The sequence below is a fragment of the Neoarius graeffei genome, chromosome 1 (genome assembly GCF_027579695.1).
Source record: "Neoarius graeffei isolate fNeoGra1 chromosome 1, fNeoGra1.pri, whole genome shotgun sequence".
NCBI lineage: Eukaryota > Metazoa > Chordata > Actinopteri > Siluriformes > Ariidae > Neoarius > Neoarius graeffei.
The window spans coordinates 60,385,973-60,405,949 of NC_083569.1; the positions used below are offsets into that span (position 1 = coordinate 60,385,973).

The following is a 19,977-nucleotide window of genomic DNA, read 5'->3' on the forward strand; positions in this document are numbered from 1 at the left end:
CCTATACAGGTGCAATAGGGCACACACCAAATGATTGGATTTTAGTTCCTCTTCAATGTATATCTCCATCAATTTAAAATACCATTGTTTTTCAATGGGGAAACATTTTTTTTTCAATAGCTTTGACATAAAGTGACCTTGGGACCCCAAACCTTGCAGCATGCATCATCTATACAGGTGCAATAGGGCACACACCAAATGATTGGATTTTAGTTCCTCTTCAATGTATATCTCCATCAATTTAAAATACCATTGTTTTTCTATGGGGAAACACTTTTTTTTTCAATAGCTTTGACATAAAGTGACCTTGGGACCCCAAACCTTGTAGCATGCATCACCTATACAGGTGCAATAGGGCACACCCCAAATTATTGGATTTTAGTTCCTCTTCAATGTATATCACCATCAATTTAAAATACCATTGTTTTTCAATGGGGAAACACTTTTTTTTTCAATAGCTTTGACATAAAGTGACCTTTGGACCCCAAACTTTGCAGCATGCATCATCAATGCAGGTGCAATAGGGCACACCCAAAATTATTGGATTTTAGTTCCTCTTCAATGTATATCTCCATCAATTTAAAATACCATTGTTTTTCTATGGGGAAACCTATTTTGGGTCCCCAAACCTTGCAGAATGCTTCGGCTACATGGGTGTTACGTGTTACGCCTCCTGTGTCTGTTTGTGCATGTTTCTCTCTCTTGCATGTGTGTCTCTCTCTCTCTCCCCAGGTGTAGCGGTTGGTATTGGCTCCTTCTCCTTCACCTGTTTCCACTTGAGGAAGGCGTATATAAACCTGTGCTTCCACCTGCCAGAGAGAGGAGAGGGCTTTGGGGTTTTTGCACGCTCGCCTTGCCATTGCGCGTCTGTCGGCTCGGTTGGAGGGTTGGCTCCTGGGGCTCCCACCCTCTCTGTTGGACTTTTGCATTCTGTTTTTCTATCACCTTTTGTTAAGCACTTTTGTAAATAAATTTTCACTTTTTCACTGTACGTCGTCTTGCATTTTGGGTTTGTGTCGCCACCCTGGTTTTTGATTGTTCATGTCTCCCTAGAGCATGTAACAATGGGACCACTAAGGCACACCAGTCAACAATAAAGAGCCTGATCTGAACTCGTCAGTCATGGTTGAAAATGGGGACAGAGAATTTCAACGATGGCATTCCCCACCTTAATGCTGCTCTATGGCTGCCCCCCCCCCCCCCCCCCCATAGTCCATAGACTCCCCACGCAAAGTCCATGCTACCCTTCACACACAGCCCATGCTCAGGCCACCCACATCAATCCCCTGCCCCACAATCACACATACTTACACAGTACAGGTGAACAACTCAAATTTCGCTTATGCTATAGGCCTAGTAGTACTACAATGCATGTCAAAAAAGGAAAGCCTTTTAATGCTTTTATTCTTGCATTTTAGCATGTCTTGCACCAAAAGTGGTTTTTACAATATGTTCTTTAAAGCAGTGGTTCGTAAACTTTTTTCAGCCCCCTGGACCGATGACCATTTCCTGCGGCAACCTTAAAGTAAAGCACCACAAAATTTCAAATGCATTATTTTCCAGTAGTCTACACATTAAAAAGTGTATTCATTATTTTTTTTCATAAGTCCGCCATATAATTACCCCGTGGGCGTGTTTGAACTTTGTGCGCTGCATAGCGCCATATTTAAATTATTATTGGTTCTGAGAATGCTCTGACGTCATTGATCCAGTTGGTATGATTAGAGCCCATTAAGATAAGTGATAAAGAAGCTCACAGCAGGCTTCCAACCCGCCAAATTGCACGCTTCTGTTTCTGGTGAGCAGCCATCATGCCGGGGTGTGTAGTTTGTAAAAACTACAATGGATGTTTGAAGTGTAAAGGTGTAAGTTTTCACAGATTTCCAAAGGATGATCGCAGGCTACAAAAGCTTGAGTATTTGCAGGCTGTGTGGCAGCGGACACAGACTGGTGTGATTGAACACAAAATTGGTTTGTGGCGTGATGCATGGTTTAGTTGAACATAATGTTGAGTGCCTGTGAGATTCAGCGCGGTGTTATTCCTGGAAGCTGGCTGGTGCTACTGTTGCAAGTGCGGTGGCAAAGTCTCAAAGTAGTAGCCTACTGATGCCGTGTAGTTGTGAGTCAGATGACAAAGAAAAAAAAAAAACGCTCTCTAGCTTATCCACTCACTAGCTGCTACTTTTATAAACTGCCACCACACAGTCTCAACATCTCGGCCGTCCCACTCAGCGACGCTCTGGGCATCTAGAAGGCTTGGATCGGCCGGCGGGGCGATACTTGCAGCTTCCCCTGGCCTGGCCACTGTGCCCCCCTCTTCGCTCTCCTCCGTCCCTGCGCCAGCGGAATCTGACCAGCGTGGCTGGAAGTTGTAAGCAGTAATGTTGTCAGGGTCTAAATGGTCGCCCATATTGAAGGAAACCGCCAATTACCATAGTCACTGATCGAAAACAAGCTCTTCCGAGGCGTGCAAAAATCTTGCAAAAGGTTTTTTTTTAAGTAGCCTATAGAATATTAAACATTTTCATATTAGGCCTACAATCTCAAAATGCAATGTAGGCCTACACAGACAATTTGAGAAGGTTATCTGTCCGCCATTTACATTTTACATTGTATTTGTTTTTCTTTTTTCTACAATGTACAATGTCAATGGCGGACAGATAGCCTGCTCAAATCTTGATCATTGACGTCACAGCCATGAGAGAGGAAAGCTCAAACGTGTCCACAGGGTAATTATATGGTGGACTAATGTAAAAAATCAAATGAATGTACTTTTAAAAATGTGTAGACTACTGGAAAATAATGAATTTGAAATGTGTTGTTTTCCTTTAAAGAGGGAACACATTATTGTACTGTTGAGGTGCACTTTCTTTCACTATGCGCAGCACCAGATTTAGGCAAAAGCAGCACCAGCTGAAATAACCAGATATAAGTACATTGCCGAACACAAAGGGAAAACATATGATTGTTTTGAAGGAAACATTGGAACATTTTGGAGTGGATGTTTTGAGAACAATAAACTGTATATTAAGGGTGAGCAGACGCCCTCTTTTTCCTGGACATGTTCTCATTTAAGACATTTAAAAAATTTTTTTTTTGACAATCTCAAGTTGCTCTTGAGATTGTCAAGTTCAGTTTCTCTTCTTTTAGTAAGGAGTTTGCAACAAACAGTGTGAGCAGCACTTCACTTCATGGAATGGAATGGCTTTAATTGTCAAATCTTCACATGTACAAGACATGCAAAGTATTTGAGGTTGTAAACCTGCGTACATACAAAAGTATTTGAGATTGTAAATCATAGATCTGATTTCTAGGTAGGCTACTCTGTGGTCGATCCCCGCCAATAAATGCCAGTCTGGCAGCAGAGAGGCTGCATGCGTTAGGCCTGGGTCTTCAGTTAGGGTTAGCAAGAGGAAAGAGGGACACTCGTAAAGTTGATAAAGAACAAAAGGCACAATTATACAGCTGCTTATTTTTGGTACAGAAATAAGGCCTCGAAAATCACGCTGTGTTTCGTGCTGGTTAATGTTCGCAACCTTCCACACTATCCCAACTATAATTGAAGGGCGGGGCGATTATGAGATCGACAGTCATGCAGTCTGCTCGTGAGAAGTAGGCATCCTGTCACACAGAAGAGGAGCACATGGTGTAGCATGTTAAAGAAAGTGGATGATGGGGCAGTTTAAGAAAGGGCAGAAAAAGAAAAATGTTGACGTCTGGCAACAGGCAGGAGGAAGAGAAAACGTTGTCAAGTGTTTCATCTCTGAAAGACTATGTGACGATGTGTTGCCAGAGCAGTGGTCTGCTGTGACACTAGCTGTGTTTAACAGCGACAACAAAAGACAGCAAAGGTGGTTGAAGATGATTTGGCAGCAGGACAGACGGGGAGTTCGCACTGAAGCGTTGGAAGGTAAGCTACCAGGAGTCCAGTAGTTTACATGCATTCAAGAAAATCGAATTATTGCCTTAGTAAGACAAAGGTCGGAGTATTAAAGGCCATGCAAACACCTTAGTCGAGCGGCTTGAATCGACTATGCTTGCTTGATAATGCCATTGTTAGTCGGACTATGTAACCACCTTAGTCGAGCTATTGACTCTGGGCTCACCGTCCCATCTGCAAGTTACCAAAATTATCAAAGACCAAGCCGTTTAAATCAGAAACAAAACATCTTTAGCGGTTATGAGAGCTTGTGTGTTATCAATAGAGAGAACGAGCGTGTGCGTGTTTTTTTAAACCATGAAATCGGGTCTGCGCGCTGCGCAAAAGCGGGAAAGACGGAGAAAGAAATGTCTCTGTTCACGTTTGTGGCTTTATTTCCTTTTCAACGTTAAAATGTGCTTATGTGCAGTGGTAATCAACTAGGGGAGACCGGGGCTTGTTGGCACAGGGGCAAGTTGGCACAGGCTGATTTTCTGGGCCATTACAGGGGGCAGCATCAAAATTCCAACAATAAAACGATGCCTAGCTTGAGTACAGTTAATCCATCTAATGCAGAGCAGTCAAAGTTATTAACTCTTAAGGTGAGAGAATTTTTTTGATTTTGTGATGACCAAACTAAAAATCGACACCTTCCACTAAATTAGCTCTAAAAAGCTAGTACTAAGGAATAGGGAAATAAAAAATATTGCATTTGATAGATGGAGGATCTAGCTATAATTTCATATTAAAACTGGAATTCTGTGGTGTCAGATGTTAACAGGCCAACATTATTTTTGTCAAGAGTGCTGTACTGATGTGCACGGGGCAAGTTGGCACAGTCATTTTGGGGCAAGTTGGCACACTCATTTACATTGACATTCTATGGCATGTGCCAACTTACCCCGTGGCTGTAAGGATGTATTGCAGATTATTGTGGTTCACATACACACTCAGCTGTACCAGCAGATGAAGACAGCGAAAGTTCTGAAGGAAAAGAAGGTGAGGAAGAGACAGAGGATGAAGACCGGCAGAATGAAGATCAGGACAGTGAAGACAACACAGACAAGCGTGGTTCACATACACGCTCAGCTGTACCAGCAGATGAAGACAGCAAAAGTTCTGAAGGAAAAGAAGGTGAGGAAGAGACAGAGGATGAAGACCGGCAGAATGAAGATCAGGACAGTGAAGACAACACAGACAAGCGTGGTTCACATACACGCTCAGCTGTACCAGCAGATGAAGACAGGGAAAGTTCTGAAGGAAAAGAAGGTGAGGAAGAGACAGAGGATGAAGACCGGCAGAATGATGATCAGGATAGAGAAGACAACACAGACAGGTGTGGTTCACATACACGCTCAGCTGTACCAGCAGATGAAGACAGGGAAAGTTCTGAAGGAAAAGAAGGTGAGGAAGAGACAGAGGATGAAGACCGGCAGAAGGATGATCAGGACAGTGAAGACAACACAGACAAGCGTGGTTCACATACACGCTTAGCTGTACCAGCAGATGAAGAGGAGGCATACAGAACATGCAATGCAGGACCAAAACTATTCAGACTGACGATAAAAAGAAAACATTGGAACAAAATAAAGCCAGAAAAAGGACAAAGAAAACTAAAACCCTCATGGACAGATATTTTTTATAACGAATTCAGAAGACAAAATCCATCTTGCACGTTGGCATTCAAGTATCAAAATGTGAAAAAACATGACAGCCGCAAAAAGAATGTGCCATACCTTCATGCCACAGCAAGATGCACATTTGACGATTGTTGCATATATCACTTTGAAATGAAAGACCCACCAAAAGCAAACGTAAAAAATGTTACTGTAATAGTAACAAGATTTGGGGAAGTCAGTCACCTACGATCCCAGAAAAAATTCAGGCCGGCAAAATATCTTCGTCGAGGCAAAATAGCAAAGGCCATACAGAATGGTGTGAGCAATTGTTATTATGATTTACTCAAAAACACACCCACTGAAGAACTTGTGGCGGGAAACATCACAAGAAGCCTGACGAAGGATGTTTTAAAAAAAATATCCTCTGAGATTCGAAGTGTGGCAAAGCTTCACAATGATAATGTGTTGGAGCTAATGCTCACACAAAAAATTGAGAGAGAGTGGTCAGCATGCCTCTTCAAATGGTTATTTGCAGTTATTGCAGATAGAGCCATTTGCAGCTCACTTGTACACAAATGCAGGCCTCCAAATTTTGTGTGCACATTTAAAACAATCTATGGAAACATGCCTCTACCTTGATGCCACAGGTGGAGTGGTGCAGAAGCTCCCCAACCAGTCTAAGAGAGTACTTTACTATGCCCTGGTCCTGCCGGGTGCGGGCAAGGACAAGCCACCTCTTCCTGTGGCAGAACTTGTCACCAACAGCCACACAGTGCCCTCAATATCTCATTGGCTGATGGAGTTTTTCAGGAGAATGCGTCAAATGACAGGGAGGAGAGTAGCCCAGATGGAAACCGATTACAGTTGGGCCCTGATCAATAGTGTTCTTCTGGCCTGCAACCATGAGGACATCTCTGGCTATCTCGACAGAACATTTTCAATTGTGATTGGTACAGGGAAACAGACCCCTTTCATTGTGCTCCATTTGTGCTCTGCGCACATACTGAAGGCAGTGTCACAATCATTTGGGAGACAAACATCGGACAAAGGCTTAAAGGAGTATGCCACATACTGCTTTGCTTTCTTGTTAAATTGCACTACAATGCAAGAGGCCCTTGAGGTCTTCTACCACATGGCTGTATGTTTTTGTGCAGAGCAACTCACAGAGTCAGTCCACAACAGCAAGCAGTACCTCGACCACTGCATTTTGAAATGTGAAGACCTGTCTTTTGAAGACATGTACGAAACAGAGGAGAAGAGGACAAGGAATTCCAGTGACCCCAACAAGGGCATTCTGGCTAGGTCACCATTTACTGCGGTTTTTGCTCAAAGAAGGGAGCAAGCAAAATGTGATGTAATGTGTGATCAAGCAGTAGATGAAGACAACCATTACCACTGCCCTGGGATCATTGATGTCTTGTTAAAGACCTACATGGGAATTTTTAGCTTGTGGAGTGGTGTACTCCTTGGTGACCTTTCACGGCACATAGATGGAACCACCATAGGAACAGGGCCATACAAAACAAGGGACACCAACTGCCATGCTGAGCTCTGGTTTGGATTAGTCAAACATCGCATCCTTGGCAAGAAGACACACCTCAGACCTGCTGAGTTCATTTCGAAAATGTTCACCTCAGTGCAGGGAAGATATGTCGAGCATTTAATGCAACACAGCCTGCCAATGGAGATACTTGGTGGAAACCTCAGAAGCTGTCTGAAGTCAGAGGATGACCCAGAAGAACAGTGGTCCAAGCGGGCCACCTCCTCTGGAAGCTCGAAGAGGAAATCCAAGTATTTCAATCCACCAACACAACTTCCTAAGCCAAAGGGCAAGACAGTACCAAACAGGAAGGTAAAAGTCGAGCCAAAAGAGGTTGAAGACTCTCAGGTAAAGTTTATTTTTTTTTTAATGAACATTCTAGAACCTAACCAAATAAACTACTTTTATCCACATGCAATCCATAAAATACATGTTTATTCTGACTTTCTTTTTAGCTTGATGTGTTGTGGAAGAAGAGGCCGACAGAGGTGGTTGTGTCAGTGCTCCCATCGCAGATTAAGGGTCGAAGCATATTCGTACACCATAGTGAGTTGTGTTCATTGAAACCACATCAGTGGTTGACGGGCGAGGTAGGCATCTTTTCTTCTCCTTTGCCTTTCATTCCTTGTTTTGCCATCTTTACATTTGCTTCAAACTGACATGCCTGGCAGATGAATTGGGAACTGCATGCCTCTGGCACCTTTGAATAATGGAAACATAATGAAAGCTTATAGCTATTACTCAGTGAGCCAAATACTATGAATAAGCCATAATTATGTTATTTCCATTGACAAAATGTGGTTTGTTTTCATATGACCAAGGTGTGTGAGAATACTTTATTAGTGAAACATTTTCTTATGTTGCCAGATTATTCAGGCACTGATGCACATCAATGCTTTCGCATTGAATGTGGCTGACAGAATTTATCTAATGGACCACTACACTGCTGGAGTAATTCTGACTGGGGACAGGGCGTCTGTACGCCGCCAAAGTTTACCGAAGGTAATGCTCAGTGTCTGCCTCTGATGGCATGTTGTGTTATGGGAATAGTTCAATAATTACCAGGTATTTCTACATGAATATCTCTATCAAATATGGTAAACAGGACACACCACACAGTCTTGACGAATAACCCCAGTTACACTTTCATCTGTCATTAAACATTGATGTTTCAATGTTATAGGTAAACTTTGACAACTATGAAGCCATTATATCATTCATCCACGTCAGAAATAACCACTGGAACGCACTGGTTTGTGGCACTAGTCATCAGCAATCATTTACATGTTTACCATATTGAGAAATAGCTGTAAATATTAGTTGCATAATACCCTCTGTTATTTCACAGTACATACATGCAAATTCTGCCAGAGTTTTTGTGTGCGACCCATCACCAGCATCCAATGAACACAAGGACTCATGTGTTGCTGCCCAGAGAATACGGTAAGGTTTATTTTTGTTATTTTTGTAATTATTTAGATGCTTTGTAATCAATCACATTTAGATCAAATAACAGCAATTCCCCCACAAGCAATATTTAAGAAAATAGAAAAAGATAAAATGATAATGACAAAGTGACAAGGATTTTGTTTGTTACATGCATACACAAGTACCATAAAGTGCTTTAATAATGCATAAAGTGCAAAATGGTGTGGTTGGGCAGTGCATAGGCTGTGTGTGGAGAATATGGGAGTATATGGAAGAACATACACTACTCTGTTGGGCAACATGGACTGTGTGTGTGGCAGGAAGGGAATATGGGCAGCAAATATGCATATGTATGCAGAGGTTTCAAACAAGTAAAAGTAAAAAAGACCAAATTAAAACCCTGCCACAACTCTGATCCAACCAGCAGGTGGATAGGTGGACAGGTAGATCAGCCACTCAGGGAAGTCACCTGTGTTGGAAGTAAAACGTGGCAGGGGTTTTACTTTCCAAACTACTTTTACTTCCTTTTTGACACTTCTTTGTTTTGTATGTGATGTGAAGGGGAATGAGGTAATTGGGGTCTACTTTATGTGTCTGAGGTGTGAGAGGGTACTCAGTGTTGGGGTGGGAGCTCATGTACTATGTAAAGATGGGAGTACATGGACAGTGTTTAGGAGCACATGAGCTGAGAGGATAGGGGGAGCACAGCATGTTCATTCCTAAACATAGTTGCTATTGTTTAATTCGTATTGTATCGTCTAAAGAACCTACTAAATCACATATGTCTTTAGCGAATACTTAAAAATGAGGAGAGCCTGCCACGGCAATACCGACTGGGTGGACATCCCTTGGAAAGGTGCTGTCATGGCTCACCCAGTTCAGCAGGATGGGTGCAGTTGTGGTGTCATTGTTATAAAAGTAAGTGGAAATACAACCCCAAAACAGAAAAAGTTGGAACAAATCTTGGTCACTCATTATTTCAAACAGGAAACTCTCAGAATTGAATTCAAAATGGCATCATGACATCAGCCTAATTACGGCAACACAGAGTTTCCTGTATGAACTTTGGCCACTTCTTATGTAATACATAAGTAATTAATCCCCCCACATCTTTACTTCTGAGTGAAGCAGCCCCTCTGTGTTGTCCTTTTATCTGTACAGTACATTCATGTTGGCAGTCAATATAATTCATTTAGAAATATTTTTCCTTGTGTTTAAAATTATTCAACTTTTACAGCCTGTTTTTTTTAACCGCTGACAACCGCTGACCGTTTTAACCACTGACATGCTTTCTATACACAATTCTCCATCTTGTTATTGGATTGAACATTTTTGAAATGGTAGTAGACTACTTTCCTTTAATTCACAATCTTCCATTTGTCTCAAACGTTTCTTTGTCCCAAAGATAAATATCTACTGTTCATTTTATATACTATTGCACCCTGCATGCACAATGTTTTAGTGATCAATTGCGAAGACATTTTTAATGTGTTCATTTAGATGGCCATAGCAGTGATGGAAGCTTTCCCAGACGTTCCGACAATACAATTCGACACAACAAAGAGAGCCATGGCAGAAGCGAGAAGATTTATGGCTCTCCAAGTCCTCAAAGCGTCAGGTACACTAGAGTACCAAGAGTATCTCAGTAAATTAAATGCTCAACACATATCCTCTGATTTAATGTACTGCACAAATGCACTTTGCAGTCTTTGAAAATGAATGCGGCATGTGTGGAACGGACAAGGCCCCTGGGAACGCGGCTTCTTACACAGACTGGGTGAGTCGAGCCAAATTAAATGTGAAATGACATGATTATATGATGTCTGTAGAAACAATCAATTATGCATTTAGCTGCCTTTTATCAATACAATCTACATACTTACAGTACCATATGCAATATGCAATGCAGAGTAAGGTAAAGTGCCTTTCTCAAAGGGCAAAATTATGTCCACAACTGAATGTGCAGTGATGGATTTGTTTCATTCAACAGATCCAGTGCGACGCATGTGACCGTTGGTTTCATGCTCTTTGTCTCAACATGGTGAAGGCAACATTGGACAGCTTAAAAAAACAAAAATGGCTTTGTGTTTTGTGTGAATAAATGTGTGTTGTGCTTTAGTGGTACCATGTGGTTTAAACATGTTGCAACGTTTGTCACTTTGTGTGAAACATATTGACAGATTGGGTCATGTGAAAGATCATGTGAATGTATATTTAAAATTTTGAGTTCCCCTGTGAAAAGCAGTGGTATTTTAAATTAATGTGTATATACATTGAAGGAAAATAAAGTTCTAATAATTTGGGGTGTGCCTTATTGGTCCTATGTAGCTGAAGCATGCTGCTAGTTTTGGGGTCCCAGGATTACTTTATGTCAAACCTATTGAAAAAAAGGGTTTTCCCATAGAAAAACAATGGCATTTTAATTCGATGAAGATATATGTTGAAGAGGAACTAAATTCCAATAATTTGCAGTGTGCCTTATTAGGACCATGGAGCTGAAGCATGCTGCAAGGTTTGGGTTTCCAAGGTCACTATATGTCAAAGCTATTGAAAAAATGGGTTTCCCCATTGAAACACAGTGGTATTTTAAATTGGTGAAGATATACATTGAAGAGGAACTACAATCCAAAATGTGGGGTGTGCCTCATTGAGCCTATGTAGCTGAAGCATGCTGCAAGGTTTGGGTTTCCAAGGTCACTTTATGTCAAAGCTATTGAAAAAAAAAGTGTTTCCCCATTGAAAAACAATGGTATTTTAAATTGATGGAGATATACATTGAAGAGGAACTAAAATCCAATAATTTGGGGTGTGCCCTATTGCGCCTGTATAGGTGATGCATGCTGCAAAGTTTGGGGTCCCAAGGTCACTTTATGTCAAAGCTATTGAGAAAAAAAAAGTGTTTCCCCATTGAAAAACAATGGTATTTTAAATTGATGGAGATATACATTGAAGAGGAACTAAAATCCAATAATTTGGGGTGTGCCCTATTGCGCCTCTATAGGTGATGCATGCTGCAAAGTTTGGGGTTCCAAGGTCACTTTATGTCAAAGCTATTGAAAAAAGCTTTTGGAAAAAAAGTGTTTCCCCATTGAAAAACAATGGTATTTCACTGATATCTGAATATCCAACGAATATCCAACGAATATCCAACCAACCTGAAACCAACAGTATTTCACTGATATCTGAATATCCAACGAATATCCAACCTGAAACCGAAACCAACAGTATTTCACTGATATCTAAATATCCAACGAATATCCAACGAATATCCAACCTGAAACCAACTTCACCATGCTCTGCTCCACACTGAATCAGACCAAGGACTCAACATGCCACCCGTGGACAATTTGGTGAAATTATACTTTGGTATTGGATTAAGCAACAAAGAAATACTCGCTGTTTTAGCGCAGAACCACGGTGTGGTAATAAGTATTAGGACGCTGAAAAGATTGTGCCAAAAACTCCGTCTTTTTAGGAGGAAAAACTACACCGACTTAGAGGAAGTGGCCGCATTCTTGCAAAGCGCAATTACTGGAAATGGCCGGCAAGGATACCGATGGTTACACTTGCGAGCCATACAGCAAGGGTATGTTGTGTCCCAGGACACAATACGACAGCTTGTTAAGTTGCTTGATCCTGACGGTGTGGCGAAAAGGCGTGCGCGGCGCCTGAGTCGCAGGCAGTACCGCAACAAAGGTCCCAATGCGCTCTGGCATATGGATGGATACGATAAATTAAAGCCATACGGCATTGCCATCAGTGGTTGCATTGACGGATTTAGTCGCTATATTGTGTGGATGGAGGCCTACACCACAAACAACGACCCCAAAGTAATAGCAGACTATTTCGTATCATCCACTGCTCGTTTGGGAGGATGCCCAGAGCGACTGCGTGCTGACAGAGGAACCGAAAATGGGCATGTCGAGAACATGCTTATTTTCCTGCGCAGGAACCACTCGGATTCTTTTGCGAGAGATCGAAGTTTTCTCTATGGGCGTAGCACAGCAAATCAGAGGATTGAGTCCTGGTGGGGAATCTTAAGGAGGCAGAGCGCGCAGTTTTGGATCGATGTCTTTCAAACGCTCCAACGTGATGGACATTTCGCCGGGGATTTCTTGGACAAGAATCTGATTCAGTTCTGCTTCTTGAATCTGATCCAGGCAAAGTTGGCGTACACTCTAGGCCTTTAACATAATCTCCTGCAATTTAATAATATTAAACACGTATCACATGCTGATTGGATCTTTTGGGCGCGCGTAGGCCTGTTTATCCACCTATTAATAGTAGAGCACTTAAAATCAATTTGGATCGGCAAGGCCTATGTGCTAAAATTTAAGTTTCACATTCAAAATCACAATGCATCAGTAAATCTGTGCACTAGAGACCATGTAAAATATCACATTTTCTTCAAACACATTTTGAATATATTTTAATAGTGTACGTCTGATGCTGTAGACTGCAACCAACATGTGATCAAATTTTATCTACCTCTAATTTTACCACTACACCTGCTCTTCTTCACACACAATGTTTGTGTAACTTCTCAATCTCAACTTCTTTTGCTGCAAGTTTTTTTTATTCTAATATTTTGTCTTTATGCAGGCTGAACTTGATGAAGTTGTGCAAATCTGGAATTCACACAAGTTGACAGTGAAGGCAGGCCAGGGTGTGACTGGAGGTCGCCCTATTTTGATGTACACTCTCCCTCAGATGTATGGTGGTGAGGACCATCTCAAGACAATTGACATGGAGGAGCTGGCCCTTTGTAAAGAGGAATGCAGCCTTAAAAGTCAATACCCATGTGATGAGACTTTATTTGAGCTCTGTTGTCTTCTGATGCAGGAAAATGGATGGAATGCTCCAACAGATGCATTTTCTGCTGCTGAGCTGTACACTTCATTGAGGACTGAAATATTGTCTCACATTTAAGGGTGGAAAATTCTCTGCATCAATGGGTTTAGTGATTGAAGGGTTTAGTGTTTGAAATAAACAGTAAATAGAAGAAATAAAACAATATGCAATCCCTTCAAGTCATGTAAAATCAGTAACCGGCTTGGCTTGGATCAGATCAGAGCAGCTGCTTGAATAGGAAATAAAAGGACTATATTTTTGTACTTGCAAAGCTGTCTCAATATGTATATTCACCTTACACACTCTTTGAATTTGGGGAGCCTCTAAATACCTTGCTTGTCTAATATGTGCACTCTTTACTTTAGGGAACAGGTTAAAACACAACTCAGAAATGAAATTGATCATTTTTATGAACTCATTAAACCTTTAATATAACGTCCTTAATATTACAGAATGGTATAAAGATTTACAAAAATATAAAGAGAAACTCTAGCTCATTAACACTTTCAATACATACAGTAAACATCTCATCACAGCAGCACCTGCAATGTGAACATGTGAACCTGTAACATAATACTTCACAAAAACTAAGGCAGTTGTGTGTACGGAGGATCAGAGAACTACGACGGAGCATTAGGGCCATATGCCAGAGCGCATTGGGACCTTTGTTGCGGTACTGCCTGCGACTCAGGCGCCGCGCACGCCTTTTCGCCACACCGTCAGGATCAAGCAACTTAACAAGCTGTCGTATTGTGTCCTGGGACACAACATACCCTTGCTGTATGGCTCGCAAGTGTAACCATCGGTATCCTTGCCGGCCATTTCCAGTAATTGCGCTTTGCAAGAATGCGGCCACTTCCTCTAAGTCGGTGTAGTTTTTCCTCCTAAAAAGACGGAGTTTTTGGCACAATCTTTTCAGCGTCCTAATACTTATTACCACACCGTGGTTCTGCGCTAAAACAGCGAGTATTTCTTTGTTGCTTAATCCAATACCAAAGTATAATTTCACCAAATTGTCCACGGGTGGCATGTTGAGTCCTTGGTCTGATTCAGTGTGGAGCAGTGCTCTCTCTGCATGCAAAACTCAGAAAAAAAAAAACTTTTTTTCTCGACATTTAACGTATTTGTCGAGATTAAAGTCGACTTGACATCAACTTTATTCTCGACATTTCCAAGTTTAATGTCGACATGTCGAGTTTAAAGTCGACCCATCAAGATTAAAGTCGACATCCAATTTCAACTTTATTCTCGGAATTTTGAGTTTAATGTCGACATGCCGACTTTAATGTCGACATGTTGACTTTAATCTCGTCATATCAAAAAATATCTTCTCCTTCATGAATGGCCCTAATGCTCCGTCGTAGTAATGGATGATTGGCATTTAACAGGGATGAGAATTTTCCGCCAATTGGCGGATTTCCGACTTTTTCAGACCAAAATGATCGTTTTTGAGATCGATGTAAATCCGTTGAGAATTTTTTTTTTTTTTGGGGGGGGGGGTATGATTAACGATCTGTGGTCACCTTATAACGCAGACATCCCAAGTCTCCCAGAAGTTCCAGGAGTCTCCTGCATATTGATAGAAGTGAGCAAGAGCATGCGCGCGCAACATTAAGGTCTGCATCACGCATCTTAGAATGTGTGCGCGTGCGAGGGGGTGCGCGAGGGAGACTGTGTGCAGTGTTGCCAGATACTGCTGACGTTTTCCAGCCCAAAATATGTTCAAAACCCGCCAAAATGCACTTAAAACCACCCAATCTGGCAACACTGCCTGTGTGCCTGTTCATGTAGCGCATGCCAGACAAAGAGCATCTTGATTGGGTTACTCAGCAAAATAAGCCAATCAGCTTTCAGTGTGGGCGGGCTTTTATCGCTTTTCTCGAGGACCGGAGTTTGAGTCAGTGCAGCCTACAGGATCGGCATGGTCTGCTAGATAAGCAGACACTTATATATGACGTGTCTACACTTATACACTTTTATATATATATATATATATATATATATATATATATATATATATATATATACACTTTTATATATATATATATATATATATATATATATATATATATACATACATACATACATACACACACACACACACACACACACACACACTTGTATATGACGTGTAATTGATATATTTTTGGGGTGCGCGCTCTCTCCAGAGAGAGCGCGCGCCCCAAAAATATAATCAATTACACGTCAAGTGTGTATCTTTTATAAATGGGGTTAGCTTATCTAATGTAGCATGTTGGGGAGAATCATAGTATCATATCTATATTTCTGATAAAATTTTAGGTATGATAGCATGTATAACTCTCCTACTTATTGCTCATTTCATAGGGGGAATTGCTGGCATGTGCCGCGCGGGAGCGTCTGCCTAAATTTTTTAGGCCGAGATGAACTTATAGTTTTTGATTTTAAAAAAAATTCCAATATGTAATGCCCATTGTACATGCCTGTTCTTTAATTTAAAATCACCATCTCAATCTTCAGATTGACCATATGGTATCTGTATTACATTACACAACATCCTGTCCAGATAAAACCTAGTTAGTACACAACAGTTGAAAGGGAAGTGATAAGTGATGTTGAATGTTGCCTGCTTAATATGCAAGACCTCCTGCTACCACGATAACATCAGAAGAAAGCTTAAGAGAATTATATGATAGAACTTTTTTCTGGTTTGCACTTCATTTTAAAGGATTGGAGTATTCAAAGATGAATCACAAAAATGCAGAAATATAATACTGTCGAACTCGTTTATATTAAAAGGTGCATTGATTGATTTTTTTTAAATCATCAAATGTGAATTGATTAAAAACAAGTCTCTTGTACCATATTAATCATTTTCACCTGGGAGTCCACCAAGAAGGGGAATTTATTTCCAAATAAATTGCAAATTTTTGCTGATAAAATTAATGGTTTGGGGGTAAAAAAAAAAAAAAATAGCCAAAAATAATTAGCCCCATGGGCCCCGCCCTGTTTTTTTCAGACTTTTAAAATATTTTTCATTCTCATCCCTGATTTAATCAACACATTGATGTGAATATAAAGAAAATCAGTTTTAGCAAAAACATTTGCAAATCTTCCTGGAAATGTTAATTTGGCTAGGCCTATGAAAACACTGGCAGATGAAAATTTTAGGACAAGACTGATACATGAGGCTGGGTGAATGCAAAAGAAGAGCATGTGATTTTAGATCCTATAAGCTTTAATATCAGAACACCTGAATGTTGACATTGAAGAAAGAAGTTCTAGAGTTGCTTAAGTGCAGACTTGCTGATTTTAAGGATACTATAAAATGATCAAAAAACACAATTTATTTGCAGACAACTCCCTTACAACTGCACCAGATGCAACCAAAATGAGTGACTCGGCCACAGCAGCTGAGAGTTCTGACACAACCACTGACAATTTTCCTACAACTACAGAAGCTGCAACCCTATCAACTAGTGACTCTGGCACAACAGCGGCAAGTTTGCAAACAACCACAGACAACTCTCCCACAACTACACCACATTCAACCAAAACAACTAGCGACTCTGCCACAACAACTGAGAGTTCAGAAACAACCACAGACAACTATCCCACAACTACACCACATGCAACCAAAACAACTAGAGACTCTGCCACAACTGAGAGTTCAGAAACAACCACAGAAGATTTTCCTGCAATGACAGAAGGTACAACCATACCAACGACTGACTCTGCCATAACAATTGAGAGTTTAGTAACAGTCACAGACAGTTCTCCTACAACTACACAAGATGCAACCCTATCAACTAGTGACTCTGGCACAACAGTGTCAAGTTTGCAAACAATCACAGACAACTATCCCACAACTACACCAGATGCAACCAAAACAACTAGAGACACTGCCACAACAACTGAGAGTTTAGAAACAACCACAGAAGATTTTCCTACAACTACAGAAGGTAGAACCATAACAATGAGTGACTCTGCCACAACTGAGGGTTTAGAAACAACCACAGAAGATTTTCCTGCAACGACAGAAGGTACCGGTACAACCATACCAACGAGTGACTCTCCCACAACAATTGAGAGTTCAGTAACAGTCACAGAAGGTACAGCCATACCAACTAGTGACTCTGGCACAACAGCGACAAGTTTGCAAACCACAGACAACTCTCCCACAACTACACCACATTCAACCAAAACAACTAGCGACTCTGCCACAACAGCTGAGAGTTCAGAAACAACCACAGAAGATTTTCCTGCAATGACAGAAGGTACAACCATACCAACGACTGACTCTGCCATAACAATTGAGAGTTTAGTAACAGTCACAGACAGTTCTCCTACAACTACACAAGATGCAACCCTATCAACTAGTGACTCTGGCACAACAGTGTCAAGTTTGCAAACAATCACAGACAACTATCCCACAACTACACCAGATGCAACCAAAACAACTAGAGACACTGCCACAACAACTGAGAGTTTAGAAACAACCACAGAAGATTTTCCTACAACTACAGAAGGTAGAACCATAACAATGAGTGACTCTGCCACAACTGAGGGTTTAGAAACAACCACAGAAGATTTTCCTACAACTACAGAAGGTACCGGTACAACCATACCAATGAGTGACTCTCCCACAACAATTGAGAGTTCAGTAACAGTCACAGAAGGTACAGCCATACCAACTAGTGACTCTGGCACAACAGCGACAAGTTTGCAAACCACAGACAACTCTCCCACAACTACACCACATTCAACCAAAACAACTAGCGACTCTGCCACAACAGCTGAGAGTTCAGAAACAACCACAGATAACTATCCCACAACTACACCAGATGCAATTAAAACAACTACAGACTCTGGCACAACAGCTGAGAGTTCAGAAACAACCACAGAAGATTTTCCTACAACTACAGAAGGTACAACCATACCAACGAGTGACTGCCACAACAACTGAAATTTCAGAAACAAACAACTCTCTTACAACTACCCCAGATGCAACCAAAACAACTAGACACCCTGCGACAACAGCTGAGAATTCTGAAACAACCACAGACAATTTTCCTTCAACTACAGAAGATGCAACCCTATCAACTAGCGACTCTGGCACAGCAGCTTCAAGTTTGTAAACAACCACAGACAATTCTCCTAAAACTACAGAAGATGTAACCAAAACAACTAGTGACTCTGCCACAACAGCTGAGAGTTCAGTAACAACCACAGACATCTCTCTTGCATCCATATCAGTGGCCACAACAACAGATGCCACTACATCAACAACAAAACCATCTATATCATGTGAAAATGGTGGCACTCCAACAGAAAATGGCTGTTACTGTCCCCCTGGTTTTAGTGGAAGGCTGTGCAATAATGTTGAAAATGAAATCTCAGGTCCAGGTTTGCTGAAGCTTTTCTTATAAAATTGTAAATTTTACATACATTAAAGTGCACATCTTGGGTATATTTAGGAGCAAGATCGATGTAATTCTCTTATTTTATATTAAATTTTTGGTCAAATATCTGTCACATTTTGAACAATTTTTTTACCTTGTGCAATACCAGAAAAATTCAGTTGAAATCAAGTCATTTGAGGCGAATTTGTCTGCCTCTGAAAAAACTTGGCATTTGGATTTCCCGGCAAACGTTGATTTTCGTGACGTCACGTGTGGGACGCCTCCTTCTGAATCCCATGTTAGCATTGGTTTGTTTATGAGAATACAACCTGGTGGTTTTCTGCAAATTTCTTCGTTATCATGTAATTATTAAAATGGTTAACAGATGCATCATTGGAGGGTGTAGCAACACCAATCATGATGAGATTAGTACTCATCGTTTTCCAAAAGACCGGACAATGAGAGAGAAATGGGAGCGCTTCGCTTGAGGCACCCGGAAAAAGCTGAGGACCAAGCCGAGCCGAGAAAGACCAAGAAAATCAGGAATTCACAGGTTGACTCTTGCCAGTGTAAGAAATAAGAGAGACTATACTCTAAATTAAGTGTTCCTGTGTTTGTGTGGTACACGGATAATGTTATTTATTGACACATAAAAGTAAACAACATGAAAGTGCTGGGCAATAATACACTTACTTCACATGTATCAAGGGATATGCGTGTCAGGGCTTGAGATCTTGGGACCTGTCAAACACATTAAATCTATATACAACCCTGCTTAGCCAATTCCATGTCTGTAGCTTATGAAATCTTTCTCCTACAGTAGCCAGTACTCTTCTAAATGAAGAAATATAATAGTAATTAGAAAAAATGTGATTTATGTAACAATAGATAGATGAGCATTGACACATGAATCCATGGGTTTAGAAGCTCAGGCGACAATTCCATATTTCAATGCAAAATCGCTAGCTGCTAAACTTGGTCTACACAGACTGTGCACTGAATCCATGCAAGCTCTCTCAGCCTGCTGGTGGATCTGCACGTGACGTCATGAATCTGGCTCCAGACTCCCTTGGGATTTTTCCAGACTCGTTTTATTTTATTTTTTTCTGCTGTAGACGGATGGCCTTGTGCAAAATTACCCTTCTGGATGAGTGTGTGAAGGGACGTTACTTTCATATTTTAAAAAAAACCCACTAAATTGGTCCAGGATATGCACTTTAAGCTGCTATTTGTCAAAGA

General features: G+C 41.0%; 1 protein-coding gene across 2 annotated transcripts; it reads left to right on the forward strand.

The window, feature by feature from the left end:
• Positions 1-6,049: 6,049 nt before the first annotated feature.
• LOC132888110 (uncharacterized) lies at positions 6,050-10,699 on the forward strand. Of its 2 annotated transcripts, XM_060924111.1 has the most exons (9): positions 6,050-7,426; positions 7,534-7,668; positions 7,946-8,080; positions 8,262-8,330; positions 8,427-8,521; positions 9,298-9,424; positions 10,007-10,124; positions 10,213-10,283; positions 10,497-10,699. In XM_060924111.1, exons 1-9 carry the CDS (start codon positions 6,155-6,157, stop codon positions 10,605-10,607), a joined length of 2,133 nt encoding a protein of 710 aa, XP_060780094.1. In that variant the 5' UTR covers positions 6,050-6,154; the 3' UTR covers positions 10,608-10,699. The 2 variants fall into 2 exon arrangements, with proteins under 2 accessions (XP_060780094.1, XP_060780100.1); XM_060924117.1 differs by lacking the exons at positions 9,298-9,424; positions 10,213-10,283; positions 10,497-10,699 and having other exon boundaries at positions 10,007-10,081.
• Positions 10,700-19,977: the final 9,278 nt, after the last annotated feature.

What these genes read in the sequence shown, in the direction of transcription:
- LOC132888110 (XM_060924111.1), top strand. Translation starts at nt 6,155, where the DNA reads ATGGAAACATGCCTCTACCTTGATGCCACAGGTGGAGTGGTGCAGAAG. An exon ending in AAGAGGTTGAAGACTCTCAG is followed by an intron (nt 7,427 to 7,533) that starts GTAAAGTTTATT and finishes CTTTCTTTTTAG; the next exon opens with CTTGATGTGTTGTGGAAGAA. An exon ending in GTTGCTGCCCAGAGAATACG is followed by an intron (nt 8,522 to 9,297) that starts GTAAGGTTTATT and finishes ATATGTCTTTAG; the next exon opens with CGAATACTTAAAAATGAGGA.